This window comes from Lynx rufus, unplaced genomic scaffold (assembly GCF_022079265.1).
Source record: "Lynx rufus isolate CCGP_SWC_20201006 ecotype Redwood Valley unplaced genomic scaffold, mLynRuf1.p SCAF_16, whole genome shotgun sequence".
Classification (NCBI taxonomy): Eukaryota; Metazoa; Chordata; class Mammalia; order Carnivora; family Felidae; genus Lynx; species Lynx rufus.
Window position 1 is genome coordinate 3893115 of NW_025814830.1, and position 23784 is coordinate 3916898.

The following is a 23784-nucleotide window of genomic DNA, read 5'->3' on the forward strand; positions in this document are numbered from 1 at the left end:
GAAGGGGTTGGGAGTTAGCTGAGGGTCCTCCTGCCCCCCCGAGGACCTGAACAGCACCCCTAACCCACACTCACCCCTCCCAGAACTAGGGCGGCATCTCAACTTTCTTTCTCCCTCCTCCTGAACCCCATCCCAATCATGAGGTCCCAACCAGGGGGTCCCTGGGGAAGCTAAGGTCCAGGCCCCTTTGACTGCTTTCCTCAGGCCCCAGCCCCCTCCTCCCTCAGACCCAGGAGTCCTGCCCCAGCCCCCTCCTCCCTCAGACCCTGGAGTCCTGACCCCCAGCCCCTCCTCCCTCAGACCCTGGAGTCCTGACCCCCAGCCCCTCCTCCCTCAGACCAGGAGTCCAAGCCCCCAGCCCCTCCTCCCTCAGACCCAGGAGTCCTGGCCCCCAGCCCCTCCCCCGGACCCAGGGGTCCAGGCCCTCAGCCCCCTCCTTCCTCAGACCCAGGAGTCCTGCCCCCAGCCCCCTCCTCCCTCGGACCCAGAAGTCCTGCTCCCAGCCCCTCCTCCCTCAGACCCAGCAGTCCAGTCCCTGGCTCCTCCCTCAGACCCAGGAGTCCTGCCCCAGCCCCCTCCTCCCTCAGACCCTGGAGTCCTGACCCCCAGCCCCTCCTCCCTCAGACCCTGGAGTCCTGACCCCCAGCCCCTCCTCCCTCAGACCAGGAGTCCAAGCCCCCAGCCCCTCCTCCCTCAGACCCAGGAGTCCTGGCCCCCAGCCCCTCCCCCGGACCCAGGGGTCCAGGCCCTCAGCCCCCTCCTTCCTCAGACCCAGGAGTCCTGCCCCCAGCCCCCTCCTCCCTCGGACCCAGAAGTCCTGCTCCCAGCCCCTCCTCCCTCAGACCCAGCAGTCCAGTCCCTGGCTCCTCCCTCAGACCTAGGAGTCTAGTTCCCGGCACCCTCCTCCCTCAGCCAGTCCACACCATCTTCTTTCCCCTTTACCACCCCCTACACTCCTACCTCCCATCTCACTGACCCTGCAGCCAACTTGCGGCCTCCCTTCCCCCCACCCCCCGCCCCAGGCACTCACAAATCGGGAAGAGTTGTCATTCTTCACTGTCTTGGCATTGCCGAAGGCCTCTAGGATGGGGTTGGCCTGAAGAAGCTGGCGCTCCAGCTCACCCTGCGGGCATGGGAGACAGCAGGTCAGAGAGGACCGCCAGGGGTGGGGGGGGGGGCTGGCCCAGCTGTGGGGGAGGGGTCTGTGCTGCAACTGGCTGGGGCCTGCTTTCCCGGTTGTTAAGGGAACAGGGAGAAACTCCAAGATACAAGGAGAAGTGGAAACATCACAAAACATAACGAAAGCCAGCTGCGGATCACAACGTGATCCCTTGAGAGGGACGCCTGAGGGGCTCAGTCGGTTAAGCGTCTGACTTTGGCTCAGGTCATGACCTCGAAGTTCCGGAGTTCGAGCCCCACATCGGGCTCTGTGCTGACAGCTCGGAGCCTGGAGCCTGCTTCGGATTCTCTGTCTCCCTCTCTCTCTGCCCCTCCCCTACTCGTGCTCTGTGTCTCTGTCTCTCAAAAATAAATAAACATTAAAAATTAAAAAAAAAATCTAGGGGCGCCCGGTTGGTTCGGTCGGGTAAGCATCCGACTCTCAGTTTCAGCCCAGGTCATGGTCTTATGGTTTTCATGAGTTCGAGCCCCGCATCAGGCTGTGTGCTAACAGCAAGGAGCCTACCTGGGATGCTCTCTCTTCCTCTCTCTCTGCCCGTCCCGCGCTCACTGTCTCTCTCTCTCAAAATAAATAAGAATTTTTTGGGGCGCCTGGGTGGCTCAGTTGGTTGGGCGTCTGACTTCAGCTCAGGTCACGATCTCACGGTCTGTGAGTTTGAGCCCCGCATCGGGCTCTGTGCTGACCGCTCGGAGCCTGGAGCCTGTTTCCGATTCTGTGTCTCCCTCTCTCTCTGACCCTCCCCCGTTCATGCTCTGTCTCTCTCTGTCTCAAAAATAAATAAACGTTAAAAAAAAATTTTTTTAATAAATAAATAAGAATTTTTTTAAAAAAGAAAAAAAGATCTGTACTATCAATATGACGTGCTTCAAAGTCTGGCACATAGTAGGCATTCAAGAGGCGGTAGGTCCCTTCTACCATTCAGGTCTGACTCTGAACATTCGAAAGAATTTTGACATCAACAAGCTGCGCGGGCCATGGTAGGGCCATACCACACGGTAGCATGGAACCCGGTGTGTGCCCCACAACAGCAGTGGGGAGCCCCGCATGTACACAGTGGGGCTGCATTTAGTGACGGCACACGGCCGGGCACGCACACGGAAACAGGAGCACGGCTCCCCGGTGGCCGGCGATGCCCTGGACCTGTCTGCCGGGAGGACGTGGGTGGGGCTGACCTGGGGCCGGGGCACGAGGGCAGGACTTGAGGCGACTCCCGGCTACTCACATAAGACACGGTGATGGCAGCCTGAGGAAGCCACGGGACACGAGACACGGACCAGGACACAGACCGGGACGCGGCACATGGAACGTGGACAGACACACAGGTGAACCGGAGGTCCCGGGTGGCGGGCAGGGTGGGGAGAGATGTGAGGGGCTGCCAAACTGGGCACGTGGGGTCGGGTGGCCCGGGTTCGAATCCTCTCTAGCCCCTTCCTGGGAGCGTGACCTCCGACGACCAAGGCACCCCAGCCTCGCCCTCGGTTCCTCCTCTTTCACTCAGGAAAACGACACCCACTCACTGGAGCGTTGGGTTAACGTAAGAAGAGAGACGGGCACTACGTAGACGCTCCCTGCTGAAGTACACTGAGGACTGCAGGTGCTCAGATCAGGCCCGACACGCAGTAGGTGCTCAAGACCGTCAGCGCCTACCACGTGCTGCGTGCCGCTCCAAGGGCTAAGGGGGTCAAGGTCTGGCCCTCGAATTTCCGTTTCCAGGCACACAGGACGCGCGCAGGCAGCACGAGCAGCCGGTTGAAGGCTCACAGCTGTGGCCCTCCACACGGGAGGCAGGGGATCACGGGGACAGCAGAGCCTGGGATGGAGGGGGCACTGCTGGTGGCAGGGTCCAGAGCGGGTCCCAAGGCAGGTAACTCACCGGTACGCCTGGCTCCTTCCTGCCCTTTGGGGACGATGCCACGTGGGCGAGGTACTGGATGACCTTCTTGGTGTTTTCTGTCTTCCCGGCCCCGGACTCCCCACTATGGGGGAGAACACAAGGGGGAAGCAAAAGGGTGGACCGTGGTGCCAGGTAAGACCTGCCCATTCCAAGCAGAGCCACACCCAGCCAGGACCCTGCCTCCTCCAGGAAGTCCTCCAGGATTACTCACGTGCAGAGAATGGACTGATCTTCACGATCTGGAAGAGATAGAGGGGGACAGGTCACCTGGAGGGTCTCTCTAGTGAGACTTTGGTCCCTGATACCAAACCCTTTTCAAAGGGGGTAAGGAAGCCTTTTGCCCCCAAAAAGGGTTTAAAAAAATTTTTTTTAATGTTTACTTATTTTTGAGAGAGAGAGAGAGAGAGAGAGAGAGAGAGAGAGAGCGCGCAAGCAGGGGAGGGGCAGGGAGAGAGGGAGACACAGAATCCGAAGCAGGCTCCGGGCTCTGAGCCATCAGCACAGAGCCCGACGTGGGGCTCGAACCCAGGGACTGCGAGATCATGACCTGAGTGGAAGCCGGATGCCCAACCGACTCGGCCACCCAGGCGCCCCGCCCCCAAGAAGGGCTTTGGTGTGTGACACTCCTGGATTCTAATACCCCAGCCCAACTCAGCCTCTTGCCTGCTATGTGATGCTGGCAAAGTAGCTATCCCTCTCTCAGCCTCAGTTTCCTGACCCATCAAAAGGAGCCAACGAACTCCAACCGGAAAGAATGTCATTCCTTCAACAAACTTCAATTTGAGCCCCTGCGTGTGCCTTTGATATCCAACAGGCCACAACACAGCAGCGACTCCCCCAGCGCTCACCCTGCGTCTGACACAACCCTTCAAGAAACGTGCACTGACTACCTACTGAGTGCCAGCCGCCTACGACAGTGGGAACTGGCAAGGTCCCTGCCCCCTCACAGAGCTTCTGCTTGAGTGGGGACAGGAAGCACATAAAGTAAAGCCGAAGGTGATGTGACTGGTTAGTAATGCCCGCAGATATCCTTGATTGTCACAACCGGGAATCCTGTCAAGTACCCTACAATGCGTGAGACGCCCCTATGTAAGGAATCACCCAGCCCCAAATGCCAATAGGGTGAGAAATAAGAAACCCTGGTGCAAAGAAGTGACTGAGAGGTAGAGAGCCAGGAAGGCTTCCCTGAAGAGGTGGTGTTTCAGCTCAGCCCTACAGGACGAGGAAGTAGGGCAAGAGCATTCCAGGCAGAGGACACAGCCAGTGCAAAGGCCCTGTGGTGGGACCAAGCTGGAGATGTCTGAGAGACACAAAGGAGGCCAGTGAGGCCGGGGGACAGGACAGAGCTGGAGATAGGTGCAGAGGGGTTTGGAGGCCATGGTTAAAGGCTCTGAATGGGGGGGTGGCACCTGGGTGGCCCAGTCGGTTAGGCATCTGACTCTTGGGTTTCAGCTCAGGTCATAATCTCACAGTTCATGAGTTTGAGCCCCACGTCAGACTCCACGCTGACAGTGTGGGGTCTGCTTGGGATTTATTCTCTCTTTCTTTCTCTCTCTCTCTCTGCCCTTCCCCTGCTCACACTCATTCTCTCTCTCAAAATAGATAAGTAAACTTAAAAGAAAAAAAAAAAGATCTGGATGGTTTTTAAGCAGGACAGGAGGCCTCTACGTGGTTTTCAGCCAGAGGGAGAGCTGCATTCAGCCTGGTTTGGCAGCCACACGGACGTGGGTTCAAGGTCCAGCCTCCCCTCTGCCTAGTAACTCCGAGGTGCTCTGTGCCTCAGTTTCCCCATCTCAAAGACGGGGCTCAAATCTGCCCTGACGTCACAGGGCTGTAGTCAGAACTCAGAGAGAACGTCCAAAAAGTTTCTACAGACTAGCTGGTATAGAATGCTGCTTTGTGGCCTGTTTTGTGTCCAGGGCTGAGCCCCGGGGCCCGGGATCTTGCTCTCACGTCTTTGACTCTCACACACCCAGCACGAATTGTAGTTTGTTGAGCGAACCACGTTCTATTCAGCTGAGGTTTATCGTCTCCATTTTACAGGTGAGGAAACAGATTCAGAGACGGGAAGCCACTCTGCCAGGGTCACACAGCAAGCAAGGGGCTGAGTTGGGGTGCGGCATCGGAACCCAGGCGGGTCACACGTTAACACCCACAGCACCCAGCCCAGGAGGAGGATGCGACACACAGAGTGACTTACAGGGAGGCGGAGATTGGGGGCCCTCAGTTCAAGTCCCATCCCAGACACCCACCCACCACTGGACCGTAGGCAATGACCGCATCGCTCTGTGCCTCAGTTTCCCCATCTGGAAAGCAGGGATAATGAGCACACCTACGTCATGGGGTTGCTGTGAGATTTAAACCTGTTGATTCACGAAAGGTGCCTAGCACAGAGTAGCCACTCACCCTTACTTTATTGTATGTTGATTTATTCCAGAGACGTGATAACTAATATGTAATAAAGGCTAAAAATTATTTTTTTTTTAATTTTTTTTTTTTAATTTTTTTTTTCAACGTTTTTTATTTATTTTTGGGACAGAGAGAGACAGAGCATGAACGGGGGAGGGGCAGAGAGAGAGGGAGACACAGAATCGGAAACAGGCTCCAGGCTCCGAGCCATCAGCCCAGAGCCTGACGCGGGGCTCGAACTCGCGGACCGCGAGATCGTGACCTGGCTGAAGTCGGATGCTTAACCGACTGCGCCACCCAGGCGCCCCAATTTTTTTTTTTTTCAACGTTTATTTTTTTGGGGACAGAGAGAGACAGAGCATGAACGGGGGAGGGGCAGAGAGAGAGGGAGACACAGAATCGGAAACAGGCTCCAGGCTCCGAGCCATCAGCCCAGAGTCTGACGCGGGGCTCGAACTCCCGGACCGCGAGATCGTGACCTGGCTGAAGTCGGACGCTTAACCGACTGCGCCACCCAGGCGCCCCTAAAAATTATTTTAAAAAGAAACGTAGAACCAATTAGGTGACATAACGAAAGGCGATCAGCGCTCCCGATGATTACCTAGAAATTTATAATGTGAATACAAGAACATCGCATACGGATGCGTTCTATCGCATAATGCAGGCATGTGATATATCGGATATTACACCAGTGGGTCTCAAACTTGGCTCCGGCATCAGAATCCCCAGAAGGAGCCCAGGAATTTTGTGCCAACACTGACCGCTGAGCCTCACCCCGAGAGTTTCTCTGCCTTAGCAGGTCTGGAGTGGGGCCCAAGTTGGCAGGTCTGACAAGTGCCCAGGTGATGCTGATGCTGGTGGTGAGGGCACCACACTCCGAGAACCACTGCGTTACATAATATAAATGCGGTATTATAACACACGATAGAACGATGGCATGTAATAAATGATATAGGATACACAAGTGATATAAGGATATAAATGGTGTAAGTATATAGGTACCATATAAATATCCTGCTGCATACTATTATACGTCAGTGAGACATACATTTTAAAATAGTGAATGTGCTTTATATAAACCAAATAGTTATTCAAATAAACTTACAATAAATACATAATGGTTACATTACGTATAAGACACGTGAATTATGTAATTTTGCCTGGACATCTTTTTTTTTCATTTTTAAAAATATTTTCTAGGGGCACCTGGGTGGCTCAGTTGGTTGGGCGTCCAACTTCGGCTCAGGTCATGATCTCACGGTCCGTGAGTTCGAGCCCCGCGTCGGGCTCTGTACTGACAGCTCAGAGCCTGGAGCCTGCTTCCGATTCTGTGTCTCCCTCTCTCTGCCCCTCCCCCGTTCATGCTCTGTCTCTCTCTGTCTCAAAAATAAATAAACGTTAAAAAAAATTTTTTTTCCTAAGGCGCCTGGGTGGCTCAGTCAGTTAAGCATCCCACTTCGGCTCAGGTCACAATCTCCCAGCTCATAAGTTCGAGCCCCGCGTCGGGCTCTGTGCTGATGGCTCGGAACCTGGAGCCTGCCTCGGATTCTGTATCCTCCTCTCTCTCTACCCCTCCCCTGCTCGTGCTTTCTCTCGCTCTCTCAAAAATAAATAAAACATTAAAAATTTTTTTAAAATTTTGTAAATGTCTTACTTACTTTTGAAAGAGAGAGAGACAGAGCATAAGCAGGGGAGGGACAGAGAGAGAGAGAGGGAGACACAGGATCCGAAGCAGGCTCAGAACTCGTGAACCATGAGATCATGACCTGAGCCGAAGTCAGACGCTTAACCGAGTCACCCCTGTGCCCCTGCCTGGACATCTTTGTGCAACCTGACCAGCTGTACACAGCAACCCCATGTTGCCCATCATCTATGGGACTGGCATTAATTCCGTGGTAACGCAGATCATGTCCACGACATAAGTGTTGAATGAATGAACACCAAGAACCGCTGTCTCAAGAGGAAATGTTGCAGAGGCCTGGGTGAGCGAACACAGAGACAAACAAAAAGGGGGCCTGTCTGGTAGGACCAGAACTTGCCCGCTGAGCCCTCCATTTGTGTTTCCTCCTGCCCCACAAAGAAGCCTCACAGAGTCTGAAATTCTTAACCTGTCATCTTATTCTGACCCCCAGACCAGCCCCCCCTTGGAAAGACATGCCCAGCAGTCCCAGCCCCACACTCACCCTGGAGCATGCTTCGGTAGGCCCCCTCTGTCACCGCATACACGTGGGGTGGGACTTCATGGCGCTTCTTGCCCCGGTACATCTCCACAATGGCCTCCGTATAGATGGGAAGTTGCTTGTATGGATTGATGACCACACAGAAAAGGCCAGAGTACGTCTGCAATGGGCAAGAAAGGAGAGGGCTTCAGCTGCCTGCCTGAGGCCCAGAGGGCAGCATGGGACTGCCATGTGCGGTTGGGCACGTCGTGCACTGCACGAGGATATCCATCAGAGGGGTTGCCAGTCACACCAGGAGAACGTAGACTCGAACTTTTGTTACAGAGACCTCCAGGCTGATGGCAGAAGAGGATCTTTCCAAATGGCACAAAAGTGCTGTGTGGATGATTCACCGTGAGAGAGAGTGTGGCCTTTACAGCCAGCCAGACTTGGCTCACAGCCCATCACCGCCTGGACGCACACACACAGAAAGCGACCATGTGCCAGCTCACGTGCACCACCCTATATAATGGCGGGAGACTGAAAACGACCTGCCTTCATGTTCTTTTTTTTTAACTAACTTATTTAAGTCATCTCTACCCCCGACTTGGGGCTCACACCCACGATCCCGAGATCAAGAGCTGCAGGTGCGTCCAGCTGACCCAGCATGCGTGTTCTTTCGATGGATTCCTAGGACGCTCTCGGTGTACAGATGGAGAATTCTCTCCAAAACATTATCGAATAAAGAAAACAAGGTGAGCGCTGTTTGCACTGAAAGAGGCAAAAGAGGAATAATTTGGATGTCTTTGTGCGCACGGGCATGAAACAGCCTCAGAAGCCATCACAGTCTCTGCAGCTGAAACAGGACAGGGACAAGTCTGCGGTTTCTACTGAAAACAGACTCACAGGGCCTCGTACGCGACAGCCTTTGAGGTACACTCCCATCGGGGTTTGGAAATGCTAAGCGTCAGGTTTCAAGGTGCGTGGAAATAAAGCTGCAAATGATTTTTGCTTGCGTCCAAGTTTACGGACGCCCCGAATTCGTCGTCACACCCGTGGGGGCCTGGGGTTCAGGGCCTCGTTGACGGGCTAAGAGCTTTTCCAGCTCACACAGAGCATCTGGTAGACGGGAGGCACTGAGGGCACAGAGAGGCGACAGGATGGCCAGAGAGCTGCCTGGCCACCTAGCTAGACCGACCCGGAGAGCTAGCCGGCGAAGCTAGCCGGAGCTGCCCACAAAATTAGCCAGACAGTTAGCTGCTCGGGGACCCGGCTAGTTAACTATTAAGCCGCTCAGCTACTCAGCCAGCTAGCCAGCTACTTAGCTGGCTGGTACAAGGACTGCTTTAAGCTCAGACAGCTCCAGCTTCTCAGGGTGTGGCCACCACAGGCTGGCCCAGCTCCCCGGTGCCAACCTTTTAATGGTGGGAGGGTGGGTGGCCGGGCCGGGAGCAGAACAACCGGTTTGCTGGGTGTCTGCCCTCCCTGCCTTGAGCTCCCCTGTTCGCAGCAGAGGGCGGGGCGGCCGGACCACATTCCCTGGGAGGGTATCTCATGGCTCCTGGCGCCCCGGCCCCCACTCCCGGCTGGCAGAGGAACCCCCTCCCCACGCCACCCATCGGCTCACCGCAGCCCCCTCCTGCCAGCCACACCTCGTTGCCCGGGCGACACCCCTCCACCCTGTGGCAACCCAAGTTGGCTGCCAAGGCCAGGGAGCAAAGGGCAGAGGCTGGGGCATGCAGAGCTGGGGACGCCCGACAGAAGGGTCTGGAGCCCCGCGGCCCCAGCCCTCGGGGCTCTGAAGCGGACCAGCCCAGCAACTCTCCCCCCCCCCCCCCCAGTCTCGGTCTCCTCCCCACCTCATTACAGAGGCTGTGGGGATTAAGGGAGATAATGAATAAAAACCAGCTGGCCCAAGGCGGGGCCCATAAAAGGCACTCCCAACGCAGGTCCGAGACTCTCAGGTTACCCATCCCGCCTGGGAGCTGGGAGCTCGCTCAGACTTCGGAAGCCGAGTCATCCCGGGTTTCCAGCTGCGTGTGGCTGGCACATCAGAGGGATTTGCCCTCTCTGAGCCTCAGTCCCCAGGCCTGGGAAATGGGGCTTTTAACCCTCACCACCTAGAACGATTCTTGTTTTTATTGTCTAATGGTTATTTATTTATTTTGAGAGAGAGAGAGCGAGCGTGCATGCGCGCACCCCAGTGGGGGAGGGGCAGGGAGAAAGAGAGACAGACAGACAGACACGGGGAGAACCGCAAGCAGGCTCTGATGCGGGGCTCGAACTCACGAACCGTGAGATCATGACCTGAGCCGAAACCAAGAGTCAGACGCTTAACCGACTGAGCCACCGGGGCGCCCCCACCACCAGAAAGATTCGGAGTGAACCGCCACAGCGCATCTTCGGTGCCTCAAGGAGCAGGGAGCACAGCGTGTGCTCCCCACACACGGGTTCCCTTCCCGCCCGAAGCATCCCAGCAAAGGGACTGAGACCCTCAGCGACTCAAAGCCAAATAACGTTACTAGTGGCCGAAACCGGGTTTCTGGCGCCCCAGACACCTCACTCTCCACCGGGCGACACCGCCTTCCCCATCACCGGTCAGCCGCTAAGCAAATATTTACAAAGCGGGGGCCGAAGGCAGGACGGGTGCAGCCCGATGACACCTCTAGCATCTTCTGGCTGGCGCCCTGAGCAAGCGCCTGGAGCTTTCTGGGTCTCAACTTTCTCATCACACGAGGACAGGAACAGCACTATTCACATACGGCTGCTGGGAACCATCCACAGGTTCACGTTGCACGAGTGGGGCACAGCAAGGGCCCGGGCGCCCTGTGCGGGCGCAATACGTTAGCTGCTAACTACTGCCGGGCCAACGGCCTCTCCTCTCCAAGATGTGGGAATAGTTGCTAATTCCTACCTTGCAGCCCTGGGCAGGAGGGCCGGGGGGCGGGTCAGCAAGATCACATCAGAAAGTTTAGAACAGGGAAAGCAGGCATTCGCTAAGTGCTAATGATTATTATTAAGGCCCAATTAGCTTCCTGTCTAGTCTTCTGGAATCTTCCATGTCACTTCCATTTGTGAGATCCAGAGCAGAGGTCTCTTTCCCAGGGCTTGCGAGAGCAAGGGAGGACTCAGCAGGGGCCAGTGCGGCCTGGAGAAGGTGCCAACGCCATCCAGGGTCAGACAGCCCTCGATTCAAAGCCCGTGCCCGTCACCACAAGTGGAGGGGCCTGAGCCGGCCACTGGCTCTCACAGCCTCGGTTCCCTCCTTCCTAAACGGGAGTCTGACTTCATAAAAATACTCTGATCTTGGGGCGCCTGGGTGGCTCAGTCGGTTAAGCATCCAACTTCAGCTCAGGTCATGATCTCACGGTCTGTGGGTTCGAGCCCCGCGTTGGGCTCTGCGCCGGCAGCTCAGAGCCTGGAGCCTGCTTCGGATTCTGTGTCTCCCTCTCTCTGACCCTCCCCCATTCATGCTCTGTCTCCCTCTGTCTCAAAAATAAATAAACATTAAAAAAAATTAAAAAAAAAACAAACACCTCTGATCTTGTGCTTTGTGACCTTTAACAGGGTGGATATTGGGGCCTCTTTATTTATTTACAATATATAATATCTATACTAAATATATATTATAATATTATAGTATAATATTTATATATGAATATTAATGTTTATAATATTTTGATATATGTCACTCCTGATGTCAATGTCCTTTTATCACTCTCCTTAAAGTTTTGTTTTTGGGGGCATCTGGGTGGCTCAGTCGGTTGAGTGTCCAACTTCAGATCAGGTCATGATCTCACGGTTCGTGGGTTTGAGCCCCACGTCGGGCTCTGTGCTGACAGCTCAGAGCCTAGACCCTGCATCAGATTCTGGGTCTCCCTCTCTCTCTGCCCCTCCCCTGCTGGCACTTTGTCTCTGTCCTTAAAAATAAATGAATGTAAAAAAAAAAATTAAAAAAAGTTTTGTTGTTGTTTTTAATATAAAACCAGCACTGTTCCTTTCGAGGTGTTAGCTAGGAATTTAATGATTTTTCTTGGTGGTGGGGGGGGGGCACACCAAGGCGGTGAGACCACAGTCCTGTAAGCAGATGTTTGGAATACCACTCTGGGGCCAGCCGCCTGGGTTCAAATCCCGACCTGACTCCTTCCTATCTAGGTGACCCAGGACCCAAGTCACTTGACATTCCTGAACATCAGGTGATAGCAACAGTCCCCCACCCAGGGGTGCGCTGATAACCCAGTCAGCACTTAGAACAGCACTTGGCACACGGTAAGTGCTCAGTAAATATTTGCTAGCCACCATTATTATTATTTTTCGTTATTATTGTCGACATTCTTTGTCAATCTCTTTAATCCTGTTTGCTCTAATAACGCTCTGACTGCCCATTAGAACCACCCTGGAAGCTTATTAAAGAGACCAACGGCCTTGTCACAGCCCCAGAAAGGCTGATTTACACGGGGGATGGGGCTCAGGTGCTATATTTTCAAAAAATTCCCCACATGATTCTAAGGCAAAGACAGGCTTAAGAACCACTGGCCTACTCCTCCTATCCGCTGTGAAGACGAAATCATGGGAGGTAGGAAATGCTCCATAGTCAACCTCACTATCATCAACACCACCTGTATCTTTTTTCCTCAAGTTTATTTATTTATTCCTGAGAGAGAGAGAGAGAGAGAGAGAGAGTGCAAGCAGGGGAGGGGCAGAGAGAGAGAGAATCCCAAGTAGGCTCTGCGCTGTTCGCACAGAGCCCCATGTGGGACGTGAACTCACGAACTGTGAGATCATGACCTGAGCTAAAACCGAGTCGGATGCTTAACCGACTGAGCCACCCAGACGCCCTCATATTATCTTTATCTTAAGAGGCACCAGAGCAAAGGGATGGAGCCTGGAGCCAGACCACCCAGGTCTGCCATGTCTAACTGGGTGACCTTGGTCAAGGGACTTGACCTTTCTGTGCCTCAGTGTGTGTTTGTTTTTTCATCCGTAAAACGGGGACAACATGCTTTATAATTGTGAAAGTGTATGGAGACAATGTACGGAAGAGTGCCTAGTACATGCTTAACAAATGTCAGCTTTTACTGTTATTAAATCTCTCCGGGGCCTCAGTTTCCTTTTAGATAAAAGGGGCTTAATAATAGCCTCTCCTCTGTGCGAAGTGAGAGGGAGTGAATTAACACATGGAAGGCGGTTAGCGCAGAGCCTGGCCTGCCGGTTTCCACACGCGGGGGTTGTTATCCATTATTATTACAGACCCACATCCCTTTCTCAAAATCCTCTGGATGTGTTATTTTTGCGAAATCGGAATTTTTTTTTACACTTGAGGAAAACAGTAAAGTGCGGGGCATGTACTGTATAATATTCCGGGCCACCCCCAATGGGGTCGGAGGCAGTTCCGCTGGCCCAGTAAACTGGAGTTTGGCAACCGCGCGGGATGCCCATTAGAAATCGCCCAGCGTCAGTCGAGTCCAGTCGGGTGCTGACACCCAGCTCCTCCGCACCCCCCCCCCCAGGCACCGCCCTCCCCGCAGGAGGCCACTCACGTAGATGAGGCCCGAGTAGTATCGCTCCCGGAGGTTGTGCAGCACCGAGGCCTCGTTGAGACACGTGAGCTCGGCCATGTCCTCCGCCTTGCTGAACTTGGGCGGGTTCATGCGCTGGATCTGGTCCCGCGGCAGCCGCAGCCGCCGCCCGCTCTCCGCCAGCTCCACCTCGGCCTCCTCCTCGCCCTCGTCCCGCAGCGCCGCCGCCTCGAACCCGTGCAGCTCCGAAGGCACCCACACCAGGCGCCGCGCCGTCCACTCCACCTGCGGCGAGGTGCCCGCGCCCCCGGGCCCGCCACCCACGCCCGGCCCACGGGGCGTGAACAGGTACGGCTGGGCGGCCTCTGGCACGGGGCTGGGCCTGGGGGCCGCCTTCCGCCCAGGCACGGACAAGGTCACCGCGGCCATGGTCTGCAGGGGAGAGAAGAGAGTGGAGTCGGGTGGGGCTCCATCCCCAGCCGGGGCCGCCCCCGCCCCCAGGCCGTCCCCACTGCCTTTCTTCGCCCGACCTCTTTTTACACATCTGCAAAATGGGCCCACAGATCGCCTTTACTAATTCCATTCATTCATTTAATAATTATCTAACAAGCCTGGCTGAGCCAGGCACCATTCAGAGCCTTAGCAAAGGATTCTGCCCACATTAATAACGCCTCTACCTTCCAGCCCTGTGCCGTCTGTCCAGTGTGGGAGCCACTGGGCTCGCCTCCTGGGCACTTAAAATGGAGAATCCAAACTGAGATAGGGTCCTAAGTATAAGACGCACGGCGGATTTCCAAGACGTGGTACCACAAAATAATCGTTAGTATTTTTTATATTTGATGACTGCTATACTGCAATGATAATTATTTTGAATACACTCGGTTAAATAAATACATCATTAATGTCACTTGTTCCTTTTGAGGGTTTCCTCAAAAACTCAAAAGGCTTTTTTGTTTTTAGAGAAAAAGAGAGAGTGCGCAGGGGAGAGAAAGGGAGAGAGAATCTTAAGCAGGCTTCATGCCCAGCGCAGAGCCTGATGCGGGGCTCGATCCCACAACCCTGGGATGATGACCTGAGCTGAAATCAAGAGGCAGACACTCAATCGACTGAGCCACCCAGGTGACCCCCAGTTGGTGTGGTTTTTTTTTTTTTTCATTTTTAATGTGGCAACTAGAAAATACTAAATTACGTATTTGGCCTGTATTGTATTTCTATTGGATAGGGCTGCTCTAATCCCAGGAGGCAGATAAAAAGATAAATAAGTAAATTATATAGTATGTTAAATGCGATAAGTGTCAAGGAGAAAAATAAAGCAGGAAACAGGAGATGTGAGGATTGAGGGGTGCTGCAGTTTTAATTGCCCAGGGAAGGCTTCTCTGATGTGGTATTTGAATAAAGACCTGAGGGAGATGAAGGGATGAGCCATGGGAATGTCAAGAGGTAAAGCATTCCAGGCTGGGAGAAGAGCCAGTGCAAAGGCCCTGAGGCAGGAGTGTGCCTATGTGTCTATGGCATTGTAAGAAGCCAGTGTGGCTGGAGCCGAGTAAACAGGGGGGAGAAGGCAGTAGGGGAGGTAACAAGGGGGACCAAGAGGGCCAGACCGGGTCATGATGAGGACATCAACCTCTTAGGTGTAAGCCCTAGGAAAGTGTCAATCTGATTTCTGTCACGCAGGTTCCCCAACCACCTATGGTCTACCCCACAACTGCAGAACAGACTCAAATCTCATGCTTTAGTAATCCGTGCCCCGCTTCCTGGCAACGCAGCTTCCTTTTCTTTAGGATGGGGAGAGAGGCCCCATTCATTCACTTCTCCATTCACTCAACATTCCCTGAGGCTGTCTGGGGACCCAGAGATGCTTCCCATGGGGCCCTGCCTTGAGGAGCTTCTGCAGCCAGTGTGAGCCATGAGCCGATGAGCCCTGGTGAAGACACTGGGTGAGCCAGAACGTGCTAGACCCCTCCCTGCCCTCAAAGGGCACACAGATCAGCGGTGAATACACCACAGCGATTCCGGGGCGGTCTAAGCACCAGTCGGGAAAAACACCCTCCCTGTCCCTGAAGACGTCTGCCTCTTCTCTGCCGCCACCTCAAACGCCCGCATCACTGCCCCGCCACTCCAGTCACCGGAATTCGCGAGCATTTGTCTCCCCATCTCAGTGTTTCTGCCTCTGCCCATCAGGCCCCCCACCTCCAACATTCCCCTGGAGAAGTCCCTCCAAACGGCCAATTCCTTTTTTTTTTTTGAGAGAGAGAGGAAGATTGCAAGAGTGGGGAAGAGGGGCAGAGGGAGAGAGAGAATCTTAAAGCCATGCTCAGCACGGAGCTCAACACGGGACTCAATCCCACGACCCTGGGATCATGACCTGAGCCCAAATCAGGAGTCGGACGCTCCACCAACTGAGCCACCACCTGGGCGCCCCATCACCCGGACCCCCCCACACACACACACACTCCTCGGGCCTGATGCTCTCAGGCCTCAAACCAAGGGTCCCCACAGTCAAGCAGCGGGGTTCTACCACACTCCACGCCACAGACCCCCCAATTGCCAAGGCTAATCCCGGGCCTCCGGTGAGGCCCTGATCCACCCAGAGCCAAGTCCCATCCCTGGGACTTTGCCCCTACCTTCACCCTACCCCACCCACCCACTGCTCCCTCCCATCTGCGACCTTTGACCAGGAAAGGTTTGGGAGTTTTTGTAATCCTCCAGTCCTAGGCCTCCCCTCCCTACAGCCAGGAGTCTGGGCCCCCAGTCCCTCCTCCCTGGGACCCATGAGCCCGGGGGCCCCTCACCTCACTGCAGCCAGGCTAGAGGTGAGGATGATGGGACATCCAAATTCTGAGCCCCGACAACAGCCCCGGTGAGGAATGCCGGCAGGCCTTGGCTCGGAATGGCCGAGCCCCTCCGGCAGCCCCGCCCTCGTGAGCCGGCAGGAACACCTTTGCCAGGGCTCATTACTGTCACCAAGGCAGGTGCTTTCACCTGCCCTGGGAGGGGCAAAGACTGCTGGGCTGGAAAAGGAAAAGGAGCCAGGTATCCGCCCCTGGGGCAGGGGCTGGGCCCTTGGCATCCAGCCCTCTGACCTCAGCCTAGTGATAGTTTTGGAGTACCCTCATTGCCAGACCCGGAAATCCGGGCCCCCAGCCCTCCTCCCTCAGACCCAGGGGTCCGGGCCCCCAGCCCCCTCCTCCCCCAGACCCAGGGGTCCGGGCCCCCAGCCCCTTCCTCCCCCAGACCCAGGGGTCCGGGCCCCCAGCCCCCTCCTCCCTCAGACCCAGGGGTCCGGGCCCCCAGCCCCCTCCTCCCACAGACCCAGGAGTCTGGGCCCCAGCAGCTCCCCCCTCAGACCCAGGAATCCGAGCCCCCAGGCCCCTCCTTCCTTAAGACTAGGAGTCCAGGTCCCCAGACTCAGTGCTCCTGGCCCCAGTGCCTCTCTCCCTCAAGATCTAGGAGTCCAGTTCCCAGTGCTGTCCTCACTCAGACCCGGGATTCCTGGCCCCCAACTCCCCTCCTCTGATCCAGGAATCCGAGCGCCCAACCCCCATTTCCCCGAGACCCAAGCGCCCTTGTGGCCGCCCCTTCAACCCCCGGGTCCTCTGGGCTACCTGGGGCCGCCGGCCGGTGCGGGGCCGGTGCGGGAATCAGGAAGATGGGGAGGGGGCACGGGAATCCCCAGGCCGCTTGAGCTCTCAGGTGCAACTACCTCCGCGGTCCAGCGCGGGGCGGGGCCACGTCGCGTCACCCGGAGGGAGCCCGGCTCTGATGTCACCCAACACCTGCCCGGCTGGGAAGGGGGCGGGTCCTGGAGCTGCAGGGCCTTTCACGGGGGGGGGGGGGGGGGCGATGGGCGGGGGGAGGTGGGAGGGAAGAGGAGGCGGAGATGAGATTGTTGCCAGGTGGGCGGCGGCGGCCGCGGCGGCGGCACCGTGCGCCCCTCCTCCTCCTGGCCGGCAAAAGTCAAGGGCCGGTGGGGCGGAGAAGCCTCCGCGGTTCGAATCCCGCTCAAGCTACCTGGACCTCCGCTTTCCTCTCTGTGAATTGTGGCCAATGAAATAAGATGATGTGGGAGAAAATGCCCCCGGCCCAGTGTTTAATCAAGCAGTGCCTCACGACAACATTTAATCTTTCTGAGCCTCAGTTTCCCCAACCCCGGACAACACAATCCACAGAGAGGACTAGGTGTATCGAAGAAGACCACGGTGTTACTCCGGCCTCCGGAGCTCCTTTCTTCTCGTGGGCGAAAGGAGGACTCAATAGTGGTAAGCGCATCTACTCTGCGCCGGTGTTTTTCTGCTCTCAGAACATCTCTCCGAGTTTTAATTCATAGAATGATCTCAAAAACCAATACGATAGCGGGGCGCCTGGGTGGCTCAGTCGGTTAAGCGTCTGACTTTGGCTCCGGTCATGCACCATCTCACGGTTTGTGAGTTCAAGCCCTGCGTTGGGCTCTATGCTGACAGCTTGCAGCCTGGAACCTGCTTCGGATTCTGTGCCTCCCTATCTCTCTGCCCCTCCCCCACTTGCACTGTCTCTCTCAAAATAAATAAATAAATAACATTTTAAAAATTAAAAAAAAATACAATAGGGACGCTCAGGATCCTCATTTGTCCAATGGGGAAATCGAGGCACGGAGAAGGGAAGTAACGCGAGGAAGGTCACACAGTCACACAGTGGGAGAGTTGGGACTCAAGCTCACCCGTTTTCTTTCTTTCTCAAGAGGGATTTGGAGAGAACGGGTAGTGGGTACTGTCAGAGATCAATGTCTTCCTCCTCGTTGGTGAAATCTCTTGAACCTGCTTCCCCATCTACGCCATAGGGACCACAGCCTTCCTTAGGGGACTACCGTGAGATTAAAAAGGTTAAGGGGCCCGGCACACAGTTGGCCTCCAAAGTGTTATTCTCAACCCTTCTCCGTGCAATCACCGCCTCTGTCCACCTTCAGTTTTCCCTCCCTGTAAAATGGGTACAATATAACCCATCTCGAGTTACTATAATTTTTTAGTTGTAAAAAATAAAAGCGTCCAAGTACATCATAAGTGCTCAAATATGTCTTTCCCTACCCCTCTGCCTCTGCCAGTCATGACCCCTGCCTCTGGTCCGCAGATTTTACACGTGAAAACAGAGACACTGTCATCTGGGGGCGGAGGAGTGAAGGCGATGACTCAGGTATTAGAGCGTCCAAGGTCCCTAAGCGAGCCTCAGTTTCCCCTCCTGCGGAATAGGCCTGGAGCCTCCAGCGAGGACCCAGACCCGGCCTTACACATAGTAGGAACTCGAGTTGGGGGCGAGGGGAGTGTAGACTCCCCGCCCCGCCCCCCGCCCCCCCCCCCCCGCCACCGTCCCGCTGCGCGCCCAAGGTGAGTGGCCGCGTCACCGCCTCTCCCCCGCCGCCCGCACCGCCTTCGGGGCCCGTATCCGAAGCCCCTAGGCTCCAGCCTCCCCGGGCCCAGCCCCGCTCCGCCGCCTCCGGCGGGCAGCGGGCCCCGGGCACTCACCGGCTTCCAGGGCCGTCCGAGGCTTCGGCCTGGGGAGAAAGAGGGGCGGGCCCGCCAGGAAAGCCCCGCCCACACGAGCGCAGCTGGGGCCAATCGGCGCCCGCTGCGACAAGCTACGGCCCCGCCCGTAGGGGACGCTCCCGCCAATCAAGAGGAGCGGCTGGCTGACCGGGCCAATCAGAAGTTGTCGGAGTGTGCCAGCCGTGGGAAAAGAAGGGCGCCGGAGTGCGGAGCCAGGCGGCGCGGTCGTGGGCAGGACCCCAGGCCTGACGGGCAGGGAAGGCGACCAATGGCGATCTGTGGGGGGCGGCTGGGGGCGGGAGGCCCAAGGGATACGGGTGAATGCGCCGCTTTGTACGCGCTGCATGAATGGGGGCCTTTGTGAGAGTTGGCGTAGGGGGGGTTGGCGGCTGGAGGCCGGAATGCCTGGGTCCCCCGGGAGCCGGCGGGCAGGAGAGACAGGAGAGAGAATTCACTGTTGTCGAATCCCCACCATGTACCAGGCACTCTCCCAGGCTCTCACCCACCAGGGAGGTGTGGGCGATACCGTCAGGAATAATAATGATCATTTATTGAGTGTCCGATGTATGCCAGGAGCTGTGCTAAGCGCTTTACCTGCATGATCTCATTTAATCCTTACAACTACTGCTTGGAATTAAGATCTTCATCTTCCAGATGAGGTAAACCCAAGCTTAGAAAGAGGGTGTTAATTGCCGAAAGTCGTGCAGCTGGCAAGTAGCAGAGCAAGGACTCTGATCCCGCCAAATCTGACTCCAGAACTTGTGTTCTTTTTTTTTTTTTAATGTGTATTTATTTTGAGAGAGACAGAGAGTGAGAGAGAAAGAACGAGTGGGAGAGGGGCAAAGAGAGAGGGAGAGAGAGAATCCCAAGCAGGCTCCCGCTATCGGCGCAGCCCCGGATGCCAGGCTCGAACTCACGAACAATGAGATCGTGAGGTGAGCGGAAACCAAGAGAGGGAGCCACCCAGACGTCCCCAGCACTTGTGTTCTTAATTAATCACCATGCTACAGCCAAATGGTGGTTAATGCTTCCCAATTTACAGATGGGAAAACTGAGGCTCAGGGAGAGGCAGGTGAGTTCCCAAGGTCACAAAGCAAAGGCCCGGCGAACCCACAAGGTGGAGCCCGCGACTGAAGCCAGCCTGTTGCGGGAGAGCCCTGGACCATTGGTTTTTGAGCAGTGTCCCCATTTCACAGGTGTGCACTGAGACTCCAGGAGGAGTGAGCAGCTAGGGTGGCAGCAGGGGCCTGCCTATGATCCAAGCACCAGTCAGCCTGGCTCCGCTGTTCAACAGCTGTGTGGGCTTGGCCCTGTTGCCGGCTTTTTTTTTTTTTTTTTTTGAAGTTCCTGATTTCTGCATCTGTAAAATGGGATGATGTCTCCCTGCCTCTGCTCTTGCCCACCCCCCCCCCAATCACACACACGCACACACACACAGACTACTGCCAATGGGATCCTGTCGAGCTCTATTCAGACGGCACCCCTCCTCTGCTCAGAAACGTGTGCTTCGTGGCTCCATCTCAAAGCAAAAGCCGTTCTCACCGTGGCTCACTGGGTGATGTGTTCCCTGGGGCTCTGTCTGATCTCATCTCCCTTTCCTCTCCCTGTCACTCCTCTCCGGTGGCACTGGCCTCCTGGGTGTTCCTCAATTCTATGCACACTCCTTATGCGTGGTCCTGCCTCAGGGCCTTTGCATTTGCCGTGTCTTCCATCAGGAACTCTTTTCCCCCAGATTCTGCATGGCTGTCTGCCTCTCCTATTGCCAGCTCTCCTCCAATGTCATCTGCTCTGGAAGGCCTGTCCTGACCATTCTGTATAAACTGATCCCCCTCATCACTCTCTCCCCTGACCTTGCTTTGTTTTTCCTCGAAGCGCTGGAAGTATTTATGTGCTTATCTATTTGTCATCTTGTCTCCTCACTAGAATATAGGTCCCGAGAGGGCAAGGATCTTTGTTTTGTTCAGTGCTGGATCGTCAGGGCCAGGCACACAGTAGGCACTCAGTGAGTTTCTGTTGAGTCAATAGTAACAAATCCTTGTATTATATGAATGAGTTAATGCGTGCAAAGAGCTTACTGTGGACCAGACATCAGGGAAAGGCTGAATAAACAATGATTATTATGAGAGTTGTGATCTGTTGCCCTACAAACCCTTCTGATAGCATGCAGGACAGAAACAACGCAGCTAGAGAAAGTCTACCGTAAGGGAAAGAAGCCAGAGAAAGGGAAAGGTTGAGAGGTAAGAGATGGGGAGCAAAGACACAGGAGGAGAGAGATGGAGTTGGGTTGAGGGCAGAAACAGGTGCAAGCGTCCGTCTCCACTGCATTTGCCCAGCAAGGCGAGCCCTCGTGGGCAAGAAGCTTTGACATTGCTGTGTCCACTGACTACTCTTTGCAGACAGAGAAACTGAATTCCAGGGAGGGAAGGACTTTTCCGAGGGCCCCGAACTGATAATACAGCTCACATGTCTAAGGCCTGATTGCATGCTGGGAATGTGCCCACCATTATCTCAGTGCATCCTCATCCGGGTCCTGTGAGGTTGGCACTGTCATTACCCCACTGCACAGGCCAGCAACATGCCTAGGGTCCCCTGGCTGCTCCCGGTGGCAGATCTGGGCTTAGATTGCAGGAGATCAGACCCCTGAGTCTGTGCGGCTAACCAAGACAGAGCTGAGACCCCTGTTACTCCGACCGAAGTGTTCTCCATGAAAGCCTCCTGCAGTGAAGATAACGGGAGCTGGGGGCGCCCAGGCGGCTCAGGCGGTCAAGCATCCGACTTCGGCTCGGGTTGTGATCTCACAGTTTGTGAGTTCAAGCCCCGCGTGGGATTCAGCACTGGCAGTGTGGGGCCTGCTTGGGAATCTCACTCTCTCCTCTCTCCCTGCCTCTCCCCCACTCATGCTTGTTCTCCCTCTCTCAAAATAAATGGATAAACTTAAAAATATATATATAACACGAGCTGCTCTTTATTGAGTGCCAACTGTATGCCAGACATTGCGCCCTTTGTGTGTATTAACTCATTGGATTCTCTCAACAATTCTGTGAAATGGATACTTTTATTATCCTCATTGGACTGATAGAAAACTAAGGCTAAAGCCCATGAAATCCCATGTCCTTGAGGGCACCAGGGAAGAGTGTGTGAACACAACAGAAACTCAAACAGGAAAGAAGGCTCTGGCACGCCCCCGTTCTAGCCACACTCTGCCTGGTAACTGGTGATGTCATCAGTGCCGGCTAGGGTTAAATCTACTTGGCAACTGGTGATGTCATCATTCCCACCGAGGGGGAAGCAGGAGACGTCATTACTTCTGCTCAATCTATGGGGTAACTGATGATATCGATGACGGGTGATATTGAGCTTCCTTTTGCTGAGGGTGTTCTATGAGACGGATGACTGTGCTAAGCACTTTAATCGTTTGGGGTTAGATATCTAGCACTTACTGTTTTCCAGGCACGGTGCTACTCCCTTTATGAGTCTTGAACTCCAAGGGGTAGGTACTAGTGTCACGCCCATTTTACAGATGAGGACACTGAGAGAAAGCTGCCCAAGTTTGCACAGCTAGAAAGCATCAGAGCCCAGATTTGAACCCAGGCAGTCTGGCTCCAAAGCAGGGAATGTGGATCACTACCTGAAACCACCAGAGAGTGACTGAGACCCGGGAAACCAGTTCAAAGCCCTCCATCTGTCCTCTATCCCAAGTCGGCTACTGAAGGTCCTCAGGATAAAGCCCCAAACTCATTCTCTTGGCGGTCAAGGCATCTCCACCATCCACCCATCTCTTCACCCCAGGCACGGGAATCGTCCCCATTAAGTTGTGAGCCCAAAGCTGTCAGGGGCCAGGTCTGACTCCTCTGTGGGTGCAGCATAAGCTGTAATAGAGAGGGAACTCAGAAAATCGGGGTGGACGGACTATCGGGATGGATGTATCAGGGAGAAAGGAGACGGGAATGGGGGAGCATTCTGAGCCCCCAGAGGCAGAGAGGGATTCCCTCGAGCTAGCACAGACCTCGTTATTCTTAACTCCTAATGACCTTGTTGTTCAGAATCTGAGGCACGGGCAGCACAGGTGTGGGATCAAAGCCATCGGGGAGCCAAGTTCGTATACAAAAATAAAACGTTGGAGCTGAGAGGAGAGGAGACAGGAGAACCAGGCAGGGGCTGCTCTGTGGAAGAGATTCTGGGAGGATTCTTTTTTTTTTTTTTTTTTTTTAGATTTTATGTTTAAATCTCTACAGCCAACGTGGGGCTCGAACTCACAACCCCGAGATCAAGAGTCACATGCTCTACTGACTGAGCCAGAAAAAAAAGTTAGGGGAGCAGCTCCCATGCCTGGCGGGGCTGAAGGCGTCCCAAGTCTTAACAGAGACAAAGACAGGGACAAAGAGCATGTTAAATTTCACTGCGGGTCCCGACTGTGATCCTCCCTGCGCGTTGTCTCTCTGTGGTAACGAGCTGAATGATTCTAGTATTTTATTTTTGGTTGCCAGGCTGTTCTTTTCTCGCATGTGACTCAGGGCTGGAACTGGCTCCGAGACAAGAGAAAGCTGGCAGCTCCAGATAAGTGAAGGGTTCAGTTCCGTGACAACAAATATTTATTGAGTGCCTACTACGTGTCGGGCCTGTTCTGAACAAGGGGTCAGCAAACGTCTTCTGTACAGGGCCGGGCAGTAAATACTTTCAGCTCCCAGGGCCACATGGCCTCTGCTGTACAAACTCTGCTTGCCCTTGGAGCAGGTAAACAGCCATGGATTATATGTAAATTATACGCGTGGCTGTGTTTCCCTAAAACTTTGTTTCCGTAGACAGGAGGTGGGAGGGTTTGACCTGTGGGCCATAGTCTGCAGACCCCTGTTCTGGAAGCTGAAGGGGTGGAGGTTACAGAGACATAATCCCAGCCCTCACAGAACTCAGATATTCATCTACTCCTACACGCAGGTGGAGGGAAACTGCTCACACCTAAGTGAGAGCCTATCCTTCCTCTGCTCGGAGTCCACCCCCGGCACCAGTCTCACTCAGTTAAGGCAAAGTCTTCATGGGGTCCCGCGGGCCCCTACACCCTCTGGCCCGCTTTGTCCCCTCTCCGACCTCATTTCCTGCCGTCTCCCCA

General features: G+C 55.0%; 1 protein-coding gene across 3 annotated transcripts in view; it reads right to left on the reverse strand.

The window, feature by feature from the left end:
- The window catches only part of MYH14 (myosin heavy chain 14), an 86776-nt gene extending 73186 nt beyond the window's left edge, over positions 1-13590 (reverse strand). For 2 of the 3 annotated variants that reach the window (XM_047077568.1, XM_047077567.1), the window contains exons 1-6: positions 13183-13590; positions 7667-7823; positions 3286-3313; positions 3054-3156; positions 2403-2423; positions 1031-1123 (exon numbers count right to left, since the gene is read on the reverse strand). In XM_047077568.1, the coding sequence (XP_046933524.1) occupies positions 1031-1123; positions 2403-2423; positions 3054-3156; positions 3286-3313; positions 7667-7823; positions 13183-13590 (810 nt within the window). The remainder of the gene's footprint in view (positions 1-1030; positions 1124-2402; positions 2424-3053; positions 3157-3285; positions 3314-7666; positions 7824-13182) is intronic. The other variant, XM_047077569.1, reaches the window with a different exon arrangement.
- Between the last annotated feature and the right edge of the window lie 10194 nt (positions 13591-23784).